General features: G+C 41.5%; 1 protein-coding gene across 3 annotated transcripts in view; it reads right to left on the bottom strand.

The window, feature by feature from the left end:
* GABRB3 (gamma-aminobutyric acid type A receptor subunit beta3) overlaps nucleotides 1-20,771 on the bottom strand; it is a 258,047-nt gene that overhangs the window by 32,931 nt on the left and 204,345 nt on the right. For all 3 annotated transcript variants that reach the window (XM_084841776.1, XM_084841777.1, XM_084841778.1), the window contains one exon: nucleotides 4,111-4,331. In XM_084841776.1, coding sequence (XP_084697902.1) covers nucleotides 4,111-4,331 — 221 coding nt within the window. The remainder of the gene's footprint in view (nucleotides 1-4,110; nucleotides 4,332-20,771) is intronic.

Genomic DNA, 20,771 nt, shown 5'->3' with positions numbered 1-20,771 from the left:
ATAGACAGCTTGGGGGGCCACTGACTGAGTAGTCTGTTTCAGCAACAATGAATGAATGACTTATAATGTTATTGTGACAGAATTGTACTCTGTTTACAGGGATATATGGGCTTGCTTTTGATACTTGCATCCTAGCTTCACAAAGCTATAAATAAATTTTAAAAAGCAAATATATATGGGAGTGAGCTTGTGTTTGCCTCACATATTTTCCATTGCTTGAGTCCATGTGAGCTTTCTCTTTGAAAATGTGCAAGCTACTATATTGTTCTGCAGTTCAACATCTCATTCATAATGCTTATGACTATGGAAGGTGTCTTAAAATGGGGTGAAGAGGGAGGTGGGGAAGAAAATGATATAGTTAATTAGAATCTAATTTTGATTTTTGTGCACTACATCCCATATTTTTAAATACAGATATGTATATGGATCCCACAAATATGCTGGAGCCTTTGGTGTTTTTTTTTTTTTAATATTTCTCTGTGAACATAAAATCTACCGCAGTGTGATAAATCTTCAAAACATGTAGAGAATCAACTACAAAAACTCATCAATGGCTACAGTATTGGATTTTAATCAGAATCCAACCCTTTCCTCATCCACAGGCTGAATAAACTTATGCAGGTCACCATTTCTCAACTTCTACATTCCAGCTGTCACTTTCTGAACTCAAGCTCCAATAGGAAACTATCTCACAGGGTTGTTGTCAAGAATGAACAAGGTACACATTTATGTTACTCCACAAACTTAAAAACACTATCTAAAAGTTTGATCATCTAAATCTGCAAATCACTTAATCTGGATGACTTCTGGCTTTCAACCAACTGTAAATTCCTGTCATGAATTTTATCCCCTGTAGAATTTGGTATTCCATTACAATTTACAATGCTAAGAGTGTCCTCAGACATTGCTGAAGAAGTGCTGCCATATGAATGCAGTGTTATTTCCATGCTCAACTAGCAATACTTGCAATGTTAGAAGGGAACTTGCATATAGGTAATGTAATGGCTAGAAGTGCACATAGCTGTTAACACCCAAGGCTGCTGTTAGTAAGATTTGCTGTTTAAAACTGCTCACAACACAGTTTGGTACTATCTGGATTAATATTATTAGTCACACAGTTAGACATATACAACAAACTTGTGCTTGTTGAAAATAGTTTGAAGTAAATGCCCCTGAGCAGCTTTAATTTCCACAGAAGTAATTGTAATTGACATCTACTCGACATGTTAAATAAAATTCTGACACTAAAGAGCAAGGAGAATTTAAATGAAATCATACAACTAGAAGATCAAATGTAAGCATTTATTTGCTTTGAGCAATTTATCCCCAGAGTTTGTGATTATTTGTTGAATTTACATTAGAGTCTGGCATGATACGTTCAACTTCATATTGAGTAATTACTCACTGGCTATTTGGCTTTGTTCAATATACAAACTGCTTCTCTTGCTATCTTTGTGATATTATAGAAATGAGTATAGAAGTAATGAAAGACTGCTCATATTTTCTGGGGGGATGTTTTGTGAGCAGGAATGAAAGTATCATGGATCTTACTTTCACTAAAATGGAATGTATTTTCCATACATTTCATTCCTTTTGCAAACAACAACCCTAGTAAGAAATTATGCAGTGGTCATCTTGCTCTACCTGAGGTCCAAACTACACTTTACCTTAGCTGCATAGTTCTGGCCTTGAGTGAGTTCCCCCGCCCCATAAATTGCCAGCATTAGAGGCCTGATCCAGTTCTTGACCTCTCGAGGAGGGGATACGTAGACATTAATCCTTTGTACCCTACTATACGTGGAAACATTTTCTAGCAATTCAAATTGCGGATGCAGGGGCCCCATTCTGGACCACAGGGGGGGGCAAAAGGTTAATGCCCCCTGCTTCCCACACTATGGTCGCAATCTGGATCAGGGCCCCTGCACTTGCAATTTGTGTATGTGGGATGGGGGAGAAATGTCCTGTACTCAAGGTCAGAACTATGCAGCTAATGTAAAGTCTGAAACCTTGTAGAGTCACTGCCCATAAGTGTAAGATAATACTGAGCTAGATGGTCCAAAGATCTGATTCAGCACAAGACAGCAGCTTCCTAACAACTAAATCAGGGGTAGGCAACCTTTTGGCTGAGGGACAGTGGCTTGGGGGCCACACATGCCCAGCCTTCTCCTTTGTACCCCATTCTCAAACACACACCCTTTCCCCATACCCAGACAGAAACACACACACACACACACACCTCCCCCCATCTCAGTGTGTGGGGATGAAGAGGTTTAAACCTCACTGCACTGTGCATTGAGATCCTTTTGAAAGAAAGGATCATGCAACTGACAGCTTCTGCTTTCTGGTGGTGACAGGCTCTCCTCAACAGGAAGAGATCCTGCTTCTCCCAACCTGACAAACAGCCTTTTGCTGGGCTGGGAGGAGGGCTATCTGCAGAGGGAGAAAGGCACGCAGGGATGACTCACCCAATGCACCTTCCTCCCCCTTGCAATCACACACCCTGATTGAATCACAGTCAAACGGGCTGAGAAGAGTCACTTTACACACTCCCCCCCCCCGCCTGTGCCAGAGGAGAAAGGTGCATGGGGTTGACTCATCCTGTGTGCTTCCTCCCCTTGCAGTTGCACTCCCTGCCTACTAAACACACTGTTTGACAGGCTCAGAGGTGAGTGATCTACACAGGGAAGAAGGTGCATGGGAATGACTCCCCCCTCCATTTTCCTTCCCCTTGCAATCATGCTCCCCACAGCCTGCCAATCTGCTGTTTTGTCGGCAGGGAGGAGTGTGATCTACATAGGCAGGAAAGAATATGGGGATGACTCTTCCCCTGTGCCTTCCACCCCACTGGCAGGGTTTATGGTGAGGGTGGGGCAAATTGGACACCGATGTGGGTGGTGCCCACATATGTTCTAATGATACCTACTTTTTCAAGGACAAATTATACTGCACTGAAAGTAGGGCATATGGATAAAAAGTTTGGAAATGAGAGGATTTGGAAGGGAACTCCCCAGTTTCAAAATCCTCAAGCCACTACAGGATGAGCCAACTCCCCTCTGACTTTCACCTTCACTGAGGCTTTCTTCACACAGAGCTTTTGTCCTATGATTGTGATTGCTTCTTCATGGAACTTTGCGAGCTCTTTACATGATGCCGTGATCATCCAAGGCATCTCCTGCACTAAATGCCCTTTGTTCCATTTTAAATAGATTGCAAATAATGAGCTATCAAATAACCCCATTGTGTTCCACTTCAGTTTCCTCTGTGAAAAGAGGAAATGCGGCAAGAAGAGGTGCCAGATCAATGAAAGATATGGAAGACTCAGATACAGGGAGAAGCGTGGGGGAGGGGGAAAAGGAAGCACGTGAAAAAGGGAGTCATGATCCTGCATTTAAAACAGAAGCAGAAATCTGCATTTTAAATGCAGGCTGGTGTAGAGATGCCCTCAGAATTCTTTGGTGCTACCCATTTCATCTGCCAGTTTTCCTCCTTCCCATCCCTTTCCTAAATTCGCCACGTTGGGGAGGGAAAACAGCACTAGAGGCTAAAGTTGTGGTTCCTTCTAAGCTGCTCCTCCATGAACTCCAGGAAGTATGGCTCTTTATTTTTCCTAATTCATTGAGTAGGTGGAATAAGAACTCCAGTTCCCAGAGTTCCTGTCAGCAAAGGACAATTTAAGCCTGCTCAGAAGACTTTGCATTTTACATAGCCCTCAGTCTTGGAAAGCCAAAAATAAATGGAATTGATATAAAGGGACATTTATCTGGGGAAAACTTTCTACACAGGCTCCAAAAGAGCTCTCCTGGAGTGAGAGGTAAGAAATCAGGAAGAAGATATTTATAAAACTTCATGCAGGTGGAAACAATGCAGGAAGGTATGGGAAGCTGAACTCCCCATATTTTCAAAATTACCTGACCAAACGTTAAAGAGTGCAGGCAAAATTAAGGAAAGTTGACAATGTAATTTATTCTCTAGAGGCATCTTTAGAAAAGCAGTAAGGATACAAAATATGTTGCAGAAAGTATGTGATAACCATGCACCATGACAATTCAAAGAACAACAATACAAAGCACAGACCAATGCCAGAGAAAACTCGATCATACAGATACAAACCTGAGGCCATACAATACTGTGCCATCTGGATGAAGGCGAATCATTCGATTCTTAACTGTAACACCATGCACAAACGACTTCTTGTCATTTAGAAAGTATGTATCAGGCACCCATAGTTGATCTGCTACTCTGTTATCAAGCGTAAGGTTGAGAGGGATCCCAGCATAGGCTAGTCTTTTATCTCTCCAGTATTGTTGAAAATACATAGTTAATGTGTAATCCTGGTGGAGAGAAGAGGAGAAACTGAAGTTAAGTCTTGTTTATATACTGCACTTCTGGAATCAGCTTTTGCATCTTCTTTGTGTAAGACAGTTCATTCTAAACCTAGTTTTAAGAAATCATGCTCAATTTTTGCTATTTTATATCACAATGCATTTTACATAAATTGATTGATAGTTGGATTAGATATTTCAAAACATGTAGAAAAAATACTTTTCTCTTCAAAGAGATGCTGTGAAATTCATAGTATTTTGAGTGTGTGAAAACTGTTACTAAAAAGTCTCTTCTGATATAACATTTGCCTTCATGGGAATACCTTTGGAATGATTCCCATGAAAGAACACACTGCAAAGAGCTATAGCAGAACTGGTCATCCATCTGGCTTTTTCAGAAACCCCAATCAGACATGACAGGAGAATATGATGCCCATTTTAGATGAAAAACTATCTTCAGTGGGGACTAATTGTCACTGCTGTTTAGAGGAATAGCCGTTACATAGTGCTTTAAGTCCTTGCAAACAATTTCTATTAGTGCATTATGAGAAAGACAATATACCCCCTGGTGTTTTCTACAATTTTCTGATGTAGAGTATAGGAACAAATACATTCTCTATTAGTGATAGCTTAATTAAAGCTTGGTTTTAGTTGTAATAAAATTGCGAAGTATTTTTATTGGCCTATAATAAGTAACTTGAAAAAAAAAAGCCTAGATTACTACAACCCACAGGTATACATCTATAGCATGAGAAAACACATTAGAGTACAATATTAGTAATTTGATTAAACTAGAAGCAGCCTAAACAGCCTATGTCAATGGAAAAGAGAATTAATACCAAGCAAAAAGGCACACCACAGCTATCTTGTACTCTCCACTGAGTTCCATCGCATTATCATTGGGGAAAAGCTTTGTTTACTTCAAGAAGAAGAGAATAAAGCTTCCTGCCCAGCAACAGAAGACTGAGCTGTTTTCTTTGCTGTAGATCAGTAAGTAGTAACTTTCAAATCTATACCACTCTGTGGACCAGTGTTTAAGGGAGCAATCCTATGGCCGCTAGACAGTGGCTAGATGGCCACAGGATATGTTGTTTTCCAGGAGCCAACCTTGGAGCCCATGCTCTAAGGTCGGTTCCAGGAGAACCGACTTCCCCCACTTCCACACTGCCTCAGAGGCAGCATGGAACAGCCCTGTCCTCCATGCTTGCAAGAGGAGTGTGGAGTGACCAAAAAGGGGCATGTCTGGGGCATTCTGGGGTGGGGAGGGCAGAAATGCCTGTACAACACATCTAGTGTGTCATACAGCAGCCTCCTCCCCCACTCAGCCCTCCCGTGGCTAGACAGCCTGAATCGGCTGTCTAGCCGAAAATGCAGGGCAGGAGAAGCATGGAGGGAATGATCCCCTCTGTGCTTCTCCTACCCTGCACTGGATAATTGGTCACCTCTGAGTTCAGAGGCGGCCACCTATCTGAATACGATTGTGCCCTTAATGCATAGAAGAGTGAGACATTTGTGCTTACCTCTGCAAGGTTTCCCTTACTGTAGTTTTCACACATCATGCAAGCAAGAAAATATGTGATTTATCATTTCATGGAGCAGATAAACTATACAACTCAGAGGGAAGAAAATTAAATTCCCATTATATGAAAGGAAAAAATATATAATCTCCATAGCACTGTAAAAATGGAAAAATACTCTACAAAATTATAGAGCAATTTCAAGTTAGGAATAAAAGTAATGAAGTTTTTAATGGTAATAATCCCATAAACTAGTTGCTACCACTATCTGCCATTCTCTTTTGAGTGAGATATAGGATGCTATAATAAAACTGGCCATAAAATGGGGCAAATGAATAATTACTCAAGATTACTTTTTCTTGAGTATTCAAGTTAATCAGCATATTCTGTACAGTCAGTGGAAGCAATAATTATTTTAAATCAGTTATGGAAAAACTCAGTAGCTCTATACCACTCTAAAATGTGGAACTGCATTTTAAATTCATTACTTACATGTATATAAAAACAAAGTACTCCCATGATCTACACTGAAATGGTGTTATCCTTTCCAGTACCGAACATCTCACTTCACTTGGTGAATAAAATGGCATCACAGAATAAAAAGGTTCCAAAATGTTACTTATAGCTGTAAATACCACATACGTTTAAACACCCAAAAATGAGAAAGCAGTTCCAAGTTTGACACCAATGTCTAAGGCACACTGTTAAATTCTATTAAGCACCAGTTTAATATGCATGTATTTTTAGTGTACACATTATTATCACAAGGGACACAGCAGATTGGCAATTTTGATGGTGCTTGGATGTTATTACTTATCTTGTAATACTTATTCTCAGAGAGATATCTGAAACAATTAAGCTTAATTTGAATAAATTGATTAATGAGATTTCTCATTATTTAGATGGATGGGCATCTTTAAAGCTGAGTTCATGTAGGATTCTAATATATATATATATATATATATATATATATATATATATATATATATATAAACAGTTAGAGATGGGTGGTATATAATGTCATGTCAATTCCACTTTGATCCATTCTCTCATGCTAAATTGACTTTATGAGGCAATCCAGATCTAAAAATTGGTAACAAAATGTTTTAGTGGCAGACATGGGCAGATAAGGAGATTTTTACTTTGGATCAGCTGGTGGGTGCCAATGATGAGTTCTTGTCATTTTCTAGCCTGTGTACTTAATATGACTTCCCAGCTATGCAACAAATACTTGCAACTGCAGCATTTGTTAGTATCTAGATTTGGCCTGGCCACTTTTACAGCATCAGAGTCGTGGTCATTATTGGAAGTGCTTATTGAGGCTGGTCAGGCAAATTGACCCATGATTCATGTCTATAAATACTTGCTATTGGTGAATAAATATGATATACAGGGTTTTAAGCAGGAATGGAATAGGGAATTGGATTGTCCCATTCTGCCTAATCAGTGGAACACCACTTTGGCATTTATACCTGTCACATCTATGGATCTTAGGTTGTGTCTTACTCAGGAAAAACTTGTTTCATGTCTATTGGACACTGCAACTTCTCTTTAATAAGGGATTCTCTAATTTGTCTAATTGCTGGTGGTGCAATGGTGCTAATTAGTCTTTTAAACATAAATTTGGGAGTGTTGTTCAGTAGTTGCTTCTTTCTGGGAGGAGGTTATTGTATGGATAAATTTTGTATTGGAACAACTTTAATGTTTGCTGATGTACACGCTCTTTCAAATTATTTACCTGCTGCATGAAAATTAATGAATCGTCAGCATAAATGGATTCTCCATGCCTTCTTTACAGCTATTATATTATAAGACTGACACTACAACATTGGAAGGATAAATGCTCACCTCCTATACTGCAATGGATTGAGAACCTTATAACACTTTCAACATTTGAACAGGTGGCATATAGATGCCATCTGTTCAAATGGATACTTATTTGAATATCTGGTCTGCTTTTGTTGAAGCCTATGTATAATTGCTAATAAGATATATTTTCATATATATGCATTTCATATATATTCATTGTTATGGATATATACAAATTCATGTATGTATATTTAAAAAACTCTTAAAATATATATCAGGGACACAGGACAACAGCCTTATGCCAATTACTTTCAGATGCAATTAAAAGTGTGGCTTTTAACTTTTAAGGCTCTAAATGGTGTGGGTCTAACTTATCTTATTCGATTTAAAACATTTCTTGGTTGCCATTCAGGGCAGGACCCCTCCTCAAGGTGGCATACAACAATAAAACTCACATAATAAAAACTGATGCTTTAGGGAGTGTCTCTTCTTATATGTCCTGCCACCTATTGAGATTTGCAGGGAGACCTTGTTCCATATCCTGATTCCCAACAAGTATCAACTGTGTGGAATTGTGGAAGGGCTCTGTCAGTTATGTCCGCAGTTCTGTGGTACTTCCATTCCCATGAATGGAAGCATATGTTTCTGGCACAACACATTCAGCAGGCCACATTCTTGATGTGGTCTTCATATTAGAAGAGAAGATGGATATCTGTGTGGAGCCATCTACTATTCAGTTTTCATGGACTGATAATTACTGGTAAGGGTGGGACTAATAGCAACTCAGAACTTGTGCAGAGGTGACGGACCTCTTCAAATGGTATCTCCAGGAGATGTTTATACTGGTAGGGTTCCAATCATCTTTCTGGGAAATTTCAACTACTTGGGAAACTCTGTTGATGGCCTGATCAGTTTCTGGAAGATGGAACTGACTAAGGCAGTTGATATGATTGCTTCTAGGCACCCTCTCTCACTGAATAGATCCAATACAGCATCCTGCTTCTCAGGGGAGTTGTCAGAAATGAAATTGTTGGGATCGCAGGTGGAGTGCAAATAGCAAAACATTTGTAATAAATCTGACTGAACACAGCACAGGGTCCATCTGAGACCCTATTCCCTGCCAATGCTGGCAGTCAAGAAATCTTACTTCTCCACCAACATTGCACCTGTAAATCATTGTCTGGCAAGTTTATTAGGGTTGTTAGAAGGCTAATTTAGCCTTGTATAAATGAATCCTTGGAGCCATTGGTGGCCTGCTGTTACTTGTTTGCAAAGCATTTGTAATGCTTTGACCTGGGTGCTGTATAGATGCAGAATATGTATGAAGCCTCCTTAGATACTAGATGAGTTTCATTTAATAGAACTGGATTAATTGTGAAAGTGATTTAAATGCATCCAGTAGCTAAGCAGGCCTCTCATACAGATTCCACAACCAATATAGCATAGGATGCAGGCAGGGTGATTCAGGAAGTCTGAGCCACAGTGTGCCCTCTTGACTCTGCCCCTACTTACCTTGTAACAGTTGGACAATGGAATAGCTAACCTGCTCAACATGGTGGTTACTGAATCTTTTCTGGAAGGATATCTTTAGGCTTCCATGAAGGAGGTGCTTGCTAAGCCCCTCCTTAAGAAACCATTTATTGACCCTGCTCAACTCAGCAATTATAGACCAGTTTTCTTGTTGCCTTTTTTGAGCAAGGTACTCAAGCAGCTTGTGTCTGGTCACCTCCAGGCACTTTTGGCTGAAGTTAATTGTCTAGATCCACTTCACTATGGAGTTAGGCCGGGCTTAGAACTGAAATAAACTTGGCCACTGTGCTGCTAGGGGAGAGAAAGAGAGAAAGCGAGAGAGGGCAGTGTAACCCTGTTGATTCTCCTCAACCTTGCAGCTGTTTTTGATACCATAAACCATGGTATATTTCTGGACCTCTATTCTGGGTTCACACTGGGGGGGGGGTGCTGAATTAGTCTTATTTCTTCTAGAGAGCAGGTCCCAGAAGGTGGTGCTGATAGACTGTTGTTCTTCCCCATGGGAACTGTATAGGATTTCCTATAGAATTTCTCAAGGTTCTGCTTTGTCTCCCATCACTGGAGAAAAACCAGCGAATCTAGCATATGCAACATGTGTCTTACACATACACACATGAAACATGCACTGTTGTCCTTTGCATCAGGAATATTTCCTTTCAACCTTATTGTACTGAAGATATTTTTTCTAGTTTATAGCCAAAGTTTTTATCAGCATTTTTTGTCCTGAGAATTTGATATAACTAGATATAATCACCAAATTATCCCAGGTTATTGCCTTTGCTCCACTTACAATGGGCAGTGACAGAAATGACCTAGGAAAAATGTCATTCATGCTAAAAACATGATAGCAGTTACTGGCTTCTTATGACAGGGCCAGACATCCTTTTGGGATGCATAGGCACATTTGGCAATTAGGCACAGTCGGGCACCACCATAAAATAGCTGCTATGGGAGGCATAGCTAGTTGCAAAGGACAAGTAACTCTGCCCAAAGTGCTGTGCCCAAGGCAGAGGTGAGATCTGAGCCCCAACACCAAGGGTACAACCCTATGTATGTTTAGACAGAAAAAAGTCCTATAACTCCCAGCATCCCCCAGCCAGCATGGCTGGCTGGGGCATGCTAGGAATTGTAGGACTTTTTTTCTAGGAATTGTAGGACTTTTTTTCTGTCTAAACATGCATAGGGTTGTGGCCTAAATAACGCCTTTGAATTCAGAGTTTTTGGCACCAACAGAAACCTGTTTCATAGAAGGCAAACTCTCTTTTTCTCCTCCCTGCTTTAGGCCAGCCAAGTCTTTCCCCTATCTTTTTTGTTTCACTGCTCTATTTATACCGTCCTCCCAGCTCACCAGACAGAAGTGACAGGAGTCTCCCCCACTTTTTTTTTCATGGTGGTTGGGTGTGTTGCAGAGGAAAGCATCAGCCTGCAGCTGCCCAACATTTTCTTTTCCTAAGAATGTCTCTGAGACCCATCATGTAGCCCAGAGACATTAATGAGAAATGAAGACGGCAGTGGCTAGAGGTCCCCACTTTACCTTGAAGTGCTCCTAGCTGCTGGTAAGAAAAATAAATAAAAAAATAAAAAGTGGGAGGAGTAGGGTACCTCAATAGGCACCAAGAAAGGCATCTGGGGGCATGCTGGTGCCAGTGGGTACCACCTTACCTACCCCTTTTTATGGGTACTATTAGGTCTGTGCCTAATCACAGTTATGTATCTCTGTTGTGCTTAATCAAGGGGCTTGGACAATACTTTTTGACTTGGTTTACCTACTTCAGAGCTTACTTTTAGCTAGTGTCGAAAGTCTGTGTTTGCTGCAAATGGTGTGTTACTGGACATGCCCATTTTTTACACATCTCCAGTGCAATGCAAACTGCCTCCTTAAAGTCTCTGTGTTCTCTCTGGTGTGTATAAGTGTACTAAGAACCTCTTTGGTAAGTATAAGTGAAATGAGAAAGGTTGCCATATCAACCAGTTAGAGGCACTGCAAGAGAAGGTTGGTTGGCATAGCGACCAAAAGCACAGTATCTTCAGTTTGGCATGTGAAGAGAAACTGACCATAGCAATACAAAAGATTAGCACTGTGCAGGGAAGAGAGGAAATGGGACAATACCATGAGATTGTTTTCACTGTGTTGCATTCTGTTATCCAAATTATGTGAAAGAATCTCCATCAAAGGAACCATTCATGAACTTATAAAATGCATTATGGAACCTTGATCTAATGACAAAATGTTGATCAGGCATTACACAAATACCTATTATTGGTAATCAATAATCTGATTTATTGGGGCTGCCGCTGCAGTTCTAACTTTTAAATAACATATAAATAAGCCACATGTTAGTTTATCAACACTGCATACGGAATGCTCACATTGAAATTCTATATGTAGGCAGTGTTAGAAGCTACAACTGCCTTTATGATGTAGTAAGAGAGCCTATGTAATTTGAAAAGTAGAACTTCTTTATCCATGAAATGCGCATGCACACGCGCGCACACACGCACACACAATGCACAAGCAAAACTGTAAATTAGGTATCATTTTTATAAGAAATGTATATACTGCCCTCATCAGTTGATTCCCAGGCAATGTCCAGCTCTACCAATTAGTGGTCCATAGCTTAAGAAGTTAAGGTAATAAACCTCAAGCTCAGAAATTGTATCACCGAAGATAATATACATGTGCATGAAGAGTACTCATGTGTTTTGAAAAAGTGTGCATCTAGTAACGTCCAAAAGGCCATGCAAGGGCGAACTGTTGTTTGCAAATTTAGGTACTTGTGGTTGAAAATGGACCCTGAAAGCGCTATCCTATGCATGTCGATGCAGCAGAAAGCTACAATGAGTTCAGTGAGCCTTACTTCCAGGCAGAGGATTGCAGCCTAAGTGGTCCAAAGATATTCAGCATGAGCCTTTGCCCCACACAGGTTTTAAACAGATATAATTAACTACCAAGTGCATTATCACTCAGTACCTCTTGAATGATCAGAAATATATCAAGCCAGTTGTGGCTATTCACTACCATATCTCACTGCAGTGGAATGTCTTTCCTGCTAGTCTTCTATCATTGCTTTAATTTTATCCCTCCCTTCCTTCAAGAAGCTGAGGAGGCCACCCGTTTTCCCAGCCCGCCCTATTTTATCCTCAGAACAGCTCTGAGAGGAAGGCTATGCTGAAGAGGTAGTAACGGAGATTTGAATTCAACTCTCCCCGGTCTCAATCCCATAGCACAAGGGCTCCTTCACACCAGGATTTTTATCCTGCAACATTACCAGGGCTTCTTCTTCCAGACTCTTTGTGCAATTAGGGCCGGCTCCTTTACATGTGCGGACACATGTTTTAAATTAAGGGAAGTCCTTCCTGGGCAAGTTCTATATGATTCTATACATTTTATTTTTACAGCCCCTAGATGGTTCTGTGATAATAGCACTTTGCTGTCATTAAACATAATGGACAGAACATCCCTTATTGTTTTGTCTCTGATTTTTTGGAAGTGGGATAAAGGGGGAAAAGTGTGGGAGATGTCATGTGAAGAACCTGCAAACTTCCATGAGTGGCCAATTATGAGTGTGCAATAAATTGCTCGTGTAGAAATACGCCAAAGCTGGGCATGTCTACCCAGAAATAAGTCCCATTGGTTCAATGGTGCTTACTTCCAGGTAAGTAGTATAAGACTGCAGCCTTAGTCAAAGTCCAGCACTCTAACCATTACTTGTGTGAATATGGAAGTTAGTGATAGGGCACCAGCATTCCTTTCACAGCACACCCCTATGCATGTTTACTCAGAAAAAAAGATTAACTGTGTTAGATGGGACTTCCAGGTAAGTGTGTGCAGGACTGCAGCCTCAGTGAACTGAAGAGCTGTGTCCCTTTATTCTCCTCCTTCCCCCCTTTTACACATCCCTGTCTGGCCTGTTCCTTATAATCCAAGTCCTTCTGCTGCTTGGCCTAGCTCCACAGCACACCTATTTCATGCCCACTCCCTGCCACCAAATACAAAATAAAAAATCAGGATCCAGAGGGGAATATGGGACTGTCCTGCAAGTGGCAAGCACAAGATGAATCTTTCTGTCAGACTCTTTCTCAGGCCACTAACCACAGGGTATTTATTTATGAATGCACATCTGTCATTCACATTTTGTGGTTTTGCTGTGGAAAGCCTGGAGCAAACAAGATTCCCACATGTAATATGAAACCTCCTGAAGATGCATAAAGATTACATTTAAAAACTCTGTATTAAGCTCCACCTAAAGGAGCTGAGATGTAGAGTCAGTGTTTTTCAAGATTCAGTCATTCCAGCTGTTTAGAAACTTCAGGGAAAAGAGACAGTCAACAAGGTTAATGACTGGTGTTGTGTTTTGTGTTTTGTTTTGTTTTTAAAGTAAGGCTCAGAAAGCTTAATATGCAAGAAAACTACAAACTCAAAAGACAAATAACCTTAGGTTGAGCAAAACACTGAAACTGCTTCATGCAGCAGAACATTTCTTCCCCTTTTAAGCTGACATTCTCAGGGGAATAGGTAGATTTATTTAGAAGCACTCTAACGACTTTAAAGAAACTAACAAAACAGTCAAAGACAGGTGTGGCTAAACTAAACTAAAGCAGCAGTGGCAGGAGAGGGGCTTCACTTTGCCTTACACAGGGGAAAAACGATTGTATTATCGTCTTCCTGTTTCTGAATTAAACTGTAGCCATATTTTTAAAGCTTTCCACTGCTCTCCAAATAAACTTCAAAACAATAGGAAAGTTTCTCAGCCAGTCTTTGTATGCTGACATTTTATTAAAAGAATCAGTAATCAAATTGTGATATTTGTCATTCACACCATGGTAACATGCAGGTTGGACTACTGTAGCATGCTCTACATGGAGCTACTCTTGAGGCTATCTTGGAAAATTCACTTGGTGCAAAATGCTGCAGGCAAATGTCTAACCTGGGCTCACTGCACAGAACATATGAGTTCCATTGCTTGCCCATTTGTTTTTGAGCTCAGATCAAGGCTCTGGTTCTAACCTAGTTTATTAGCCCTAAGCAATCTGGTGCCAGAATAACTGAAGGGCTGCCACTTCCCATATGTACCTCCCAGTATTCTGAGGTCAATACCTGAGGCCCTGCTTTGTACCCCCTCACCTTCAAAGGTGAGCTGGGTGGTCACAAGTGACAGGGCCTTTTCTGTCATGGCACTGCAAATTTGGAATACCCTTTAAACTGAGTTCTACCTGGCATCTGAAGTTGGCACCAACTTCACTGTAATTGGTGAAGACAGTCCTAGGCTTTTAGGTGGACTTTAGGCACATCCCTGCTGTGCATAAGAACATCAGAAGAGCCATGCTGGATCAGACCACGTGTCCATCTAGTCTAGTATTCTGTTCACACAGTGGCCAACCAGCTGTCAACCAGGAAACCACAAGCAAGGCACCAGCACAACAGCACCCTCCCACCCATGTTCCCCAGCAACTGGTGTACATCGGCATAATGCTTCTGGTACTGCATAATGCTTCTGGTACAAGACTAGTAGCCATTGATAGCACTCTCCTCCAGGAATTTGTCTAAACTCCTTTTAAAGCCATCCAAGTTGATGGCCATCACTACATCTTGTGGTTGTGAATTCCATAGTTTAACCATGCACTGTGTGAAGAAGTACTTCCTTGTATCTGTCCTGAATCTCCCACCAATCAGCTTCATGGGATGACCTTAGGTTCTGGTATTATATGAGAGGGAGAAAAAAAAGTCTCCCTATTCTCTACACAATGCATAATTTTGTATACCTCTATCATGTCTCCCCTTACCCTCCTTTTTTCCAAGCTAAACAATCCCAGCTGTTATAACCTTCTCTCATAGGGGAGATGCTCCAGCTCTTTGATCATTTTAGTTGCCCTTTTCTGCACTTTTTCCAGCTCTACAATATCTTTTTTTAGGTGTGGTGACCAGAACTGTACACAGTATTCCAAGTGTGGTTGCACCACAGATTTGTACAGGGGCAGTATGATATTGGCAGTTTTATTCCCAATTCCTTTCCTAATTATACCCAACATGGAGTTTGCCTGTTTCACAGTCGCTGCACCTGTGCTGTCCATCACAACCCAAAGATCTCTTTCTTGGTCTGTCACCGCTAGCTCAGATCCCATCAGGTTATACTTGAAGTTGGGATTTTTTGCCCTAACATGCATCACTTTACTCTTGCTTACCTTGAACTGCATTTGCCATTTGGATGCCCATTCTCCCAGTTTGGAGAGATCCTTTTGGAGCTCCTCACAATCCTTTTTTCTTTTAACCACCCTAAATAATTTGGTGTCATTGGCAAACTTGGCCACTTCACTGCTCGCTCCTAATTCTAGATCATTTAAGAACAAGTTGAAAAACACTGTTCCCAATACAGATCCCTGTGGGACCCCAGTATTTACTTCGCTCCATTGGGAGAATTTACCATTTATTCCTACTCTCTGCTTTCTGTTCTTTAACCAGTTACTGATCCATAAGGGGGCCTGTCCTCTTAATCCATGACTGCTCAGTAGTCTTTGGTGAGGAACTTTGTCAAAAGCCTTTTGGAAGTCCAAGTAAACAATGTCTACTGGATCACACCTGTCTACATGTTTATTGACACTCTCAAAGAACTCTAAAAGTTTGGTGAGACAGGACTTCCCTTTGTGGAAGCTGTGTTGACACTTTTTCAGCAATGCTTGTCCTTCTATACGCTTACCAATTTTATCTTTAATAATGCTTTTAACCAATTTACCTGGAACAGACATTAAGCTAACCGCCCTGTAATTTCCTGGATCCCCCCTGGGTCCCTGCAGATACTCTCTGGAGAAACCGGACTTGGCTGTGCATTGGGCCTGGGAAAGAGTGGGCTGCTGAATCATGTTCTTTGTGTGTTTGGGTGCGGAGGAGGCATGATTGCAGCTTAGGAAGGTATTCTAAGAGAGCAATTCTTATGGGCTAGATGCTCGGATGATGGAGGCTCCATCTATCCTAAGCTCTGCCCAGCTGTAGATGGCAGAGTGGGAGGAGCAACAGAGACTATTTGTGCTTCTCTGAGCTCCTTTACCCACTGGATCCATGGCCTCTTTCCTCCCTGCCCTTTGGCTAGCACCTAGCATTCCCCTTTCCAAGAATGGAGTCCTTGGGAGAGGAGTTGCTGCAGAGCTTTCCACAGCAGCTGGGAGGGGCTTGAGGTGGACTGGGCAAGATCCACAGTTGGATCTCCTCATTCAAGGTCCAAGCTCTCTCTCTGGCCTCGGAGGAGGAGATCTGCTGCATCCTAAGGCCACCTCAGACATTGTTCAGGGAATGTAAGATTGCTGTCCAAGTTTGTATCTAATTTGTAACTACACAAGAAAGAACAATGTAACAATTTCAGTTGAAACTTTAAAGACATTCATTGTTATAATATTACATAAAAAGATTGCATATGTAGGTTTGTTTGTTTTTTAAAAGGAAGAAGTCAAATGTACTAATAATGAATGATCTATAATTCTTTGAACATTGAGGAATACTTATATACTTTCTCTTGAAATGATGCTGAGTATATAAACAATGTAATTCATTTAACATCTGCTTCTGGTAAACGTAAACAGATGTTCCTAATTATTATCTTTCAGTGCCTGTGTATGCACAATATGAACACACACATGATAAATTAGCTTGCATGAAATGAAGGTAAAATGAGTAACACACAAACAAACAGTATGTGGCTGATTAAAATAGCTATGCTTTAGTTTGGAAGCTAGAAAATAAACCATAACAAATGCTACTATTTTAAATGTATGAATGAGGGAGGGTTTTTTTTCCTATAGAGAATTTATTCAGACTATCCCAAATATAATCTGAAATATTTACAGAGCAATCTTATGGTCCCTTGAAGGATATCCTAAGGCAACTAAAACTATCAAGGGGTTGGAGCAACCCCACTTTGAGGAAAAGTTACAATATCTAGGACTGTTTAGCTTAGAAATTTGATACAGCAGTACAAGCTAATGTGTGGTGACACAAAACTCAGGATTTGTGGCACAAAACATTGGCACCAGTTCAGAGGTGATACGACAATGTGCATTTTTAAAAACATTTGCCAGGACCCACCTAAGGGTATTTTCATGCTTTTGCTGATTGCACAAAACTAAAGATTTTTGGCACAAAACAGCAAAAAACTAGCAAAATTTTTTGCCGCAGGCTTGGAGGTGATATGCCAATGTTGATTGTTGTGTGTGTTAACTACGAACCCACATTCGATGTATCAGTACACAGTTGTGGGTGGCGAACAAAACTTGTGATCTGGAGTTTAAAAAAAAGAATTACAAAACTGGCACAAAACTTGGGCCATGTTTATAGGAGATACTAATTCGAGGGGTTTGTTGTTAACGGAGCCCATGTTGGTTTATTAGCTGCTAGTTTACATTTAATGAAGCACTTTTTCTTTAGTTAGAAATTCAAAAAAGAGGTGCCTTTTCACTAAAAGTAAATATGCTTATGATTAAGGTTTAAATGCTAATACTTCTTGTGAGTGATGTGAGCCACTCAAGTCTTTACACCCAGGGTACTGAACCTCTTTTAGCCCAAGGGTTGAATTCATTTCAGATAAGTTCTTGGTGAGTGCTGTGTTCACTGGAATGGGTGGGGCAAAAGGGGCAGGGTTAAAAATGCCAGCCTATTTTAGCATAAAGCTCTTCCTGCCGGTAACTATGTCTTGGGAGAGGCATTTCAACCTTTTACAATGGGGGGAAACAGAGCAAAGACTGGGAAACCACCAAACAACTGGTGGTTGGGGAAAGGGGGCAGGGCCAGGGGAAAGCAGGCAGGGCCTTCTGAGGAACTCCAGAGGGCCAGATTTGGGTCCTGGGTCTGAGCTTCTTCACACCTGCTTTCCACATGTATAGTATTTGAAGGTCTTATTCTCACAAGCATTTCATTTTCATACAGTTAGATGTTCATAATCTAATATTCTACATTAGAATACACTAACACTTTCTAATGAGATGGCTAGATACACCGATGCAATGAATATGGACTTGAGCACGCTCTGGGAGAGAGCGCAGGACAGGAAGGCCTGGCGTGCTATGGTCCACGGGGTCACGAAGAGTCGGATATGACTGAACGACTGAACAACAACAACAACACTTTCTAAGATTTTCCTTTGTAAACCTAATTTGGAGACATCTCATTTAAGGTACTGGAGTGGGAAGAAACATTTTTATACCTTTTGAGTTCCATTTGTTGCACTGTTCACATTCAAATATCTAGTCCAAACACTGCATCTTGTATAACCAAAGCTCCAATTGTCAAACTACTTCATTTGGACTCGTATCATTGAAGCACTGAAACTGACAGCAGTACTCTGGAATCACTCTGACCAAAGTTGTTGCAGCTTCAACATAATCAATGTTGTGTAATCTGGCCTTACAGCACAAGCTGCTTACATTAGATTCATCCATGCAACTGGCATGCATCTCATTTAAGCAGCTGTTATGTTCCAACCATCCAGTCTTCCTTTTGGGATTCTTCCCCTTTACTTTTCCATCCCTAGGGCAAGACCCAGTGCAGAAAATAGTCACTAATCTGCCACCAATATTTCTTTTCCTTTTTTTGAATATATTTTTATTTATTTTACCTTTATAAATGAAATAAACAATACCAAAATTACCAACAACCTGATCAATACTACAATTTCCCAACAATACAATATTCTGATGAGGACACCACAATAACAAAAAGATCCACCTATATTTCTAAATGCAGGCTTGTATAGGTGTTGGTATGCCAGGGGGCTAAATCCATACCTAGCAGTTACATAATTTTTCATCTTTACTCTAGAGCAGGTGCAGGTGCCCATTCTAGATCAGGATCCTAGCATGGAGGATAACAGGACTTTCAATATCCAGCTTGGGCCTTCTGCCCCTACTGTAGAGTAAAAAATGAGAAAAAATGTTATACCTGCTAGATATAGTTTTATAGTTATGACAGCTTCAGCTATTGGGCAGTATAGAAATGAATGAAAGAAAGAAAGAAAGAAAGAAAGAAAGAAAGAAAGAAAGAAAGAAAGTTTTGGCTCTAAGTTGTCCAAAGAGGCTGGGCAGATTCACATGACACAATAACCTATCCTGTGAATAAGCTACACAGTGCCCCCAACAGACGATTGGGCTCATTGTGGGTTCTTCTCTCCCCGCTTCCCCCTCTGTCCTCCAGCTGGAATCCCATCGTTCTTCACAGCAGAACCCATTTTGTCTGCCTGTCTCATCCACTGTCCCACTCCGATTCTGACCCTTTTCGTTCTTCAGCTTCTTCTTTTTTTCAGCCCCAGAAATTTGTGCAAATGGGGCTGTATTATTATTATTATTATTATTATTAGTCTTCTGGAGTGTGCAAGTGCACACTCACAGCTGTCCAATATGTATGGCCTTGCCTTTTCAATGCCTTTGTACATTTCAGCTGTCAAAGGGAATGAAGTGCACTAGGGATCATACAAGGAAATTTACATGAGACCACCACATATAGGCTAATCTTTGTACCACATACAGTGACAGATCAAAAAAGAGGGTGGGGACAAGATTGGGCACTTAGCAAGATGATCTTCTGGGTTTTACATGTTGAACTGACACTTGTTGGTATCCTCCTTCCATTCAACACTTACCTGAGTCTGCAGCTACTCAAGAACCAGCACTCTGAATTATGTACAGAAATGGACTGGCAGCCACTGTTTAAAAAGCAGCAAGGTGTGGTCCCTAAAGCCGGTCTAGGGTTGTCCGTCCTGACAGATCCCACGATGGACTTGGGCTGCCCTGCACAGGTAGGCCGAGCTGTGGTAAAGTTCCAACTAACTTAGAACTTTACTGAGTTTTTAGTGCAAAATGGCAACCGGCACCCACCAACATTTTGCACCAAAAACTTCTGCCACCATGTGCAATTGGTTTGTTCTCCCACTCCTGGGGCCTGGGAGGGGGAGAAGGAGCCATTTGTGCAGGGTCGCTATGCCCGCAAGTTTTCATTCTCCCTCCCGACCTTGGGAGGGAAGATGAATGACTTGCTCACAGTGACCCCACTGTGTGCAAAATGGAAGAGGAAAGCAAAGTGGACCTCCCTTGTCATCCTCCTTCTGTCCTTCCTCTGCTGCCATAGTAGTGAGGATGGAAGGAGGAGGGGAGCAGTGCTCCCCTCTCCTCCTCACGTCCTGGCCAGCGCAGTGGCAGCAGCTCTGGTGGGACAGCAGAAGGGTGAGTGGGAACCCCTCTTGTCCTCCTCCCATTTTGGCTACCGTGGCGGTGGCAGCGCCAGTGAGACAGGGGGTCAACAGGGAAGCCCCTCTCATCCTCCTCCTGGACCACTGCCATCACTGCTGCCATGGTGGCAGGAATGGGAGGAGGAGAGGGGAGCATTGCTCCCCTCTCCACCTCCCATCACATTACCACGGCAGCAGCAGTGGCAATGAGACAGCAAGGGCAGGAGGATGCATGAGAGGGGCTCCCCTCTCACTCCTGCCCTCACTGTCACACCACTGGAAAATCTGCCAGCTGGCCTGACTCGGCAAGGACCGAGTTGAGCCAGCTGGCAGATGGTCGGGTCAGAGTCTGGGGGGCTGAGCCGGCAAAAGCTTACTGAGTTACACCC

The sequence above is a fragment of the Heloderma suspectum genome, chromosome 3 (assembly GCF_057233095.1).
Source record: "Heloderma suspectum isolate Gila_16-S chromosome 3, 16-S_ref, whole genome shotgun sequence".
Lineage (NCBI taxonomy): Eukaryota > Metazoa > Chordata > Lepidosauria > Squamata > Helodermatidae > Heloderma > Heloderma suspectum.
Note: the sequence above shows the minus strand (reverse complement) of the source record. Positions and strands in the feature narration are given on the sequence as shown.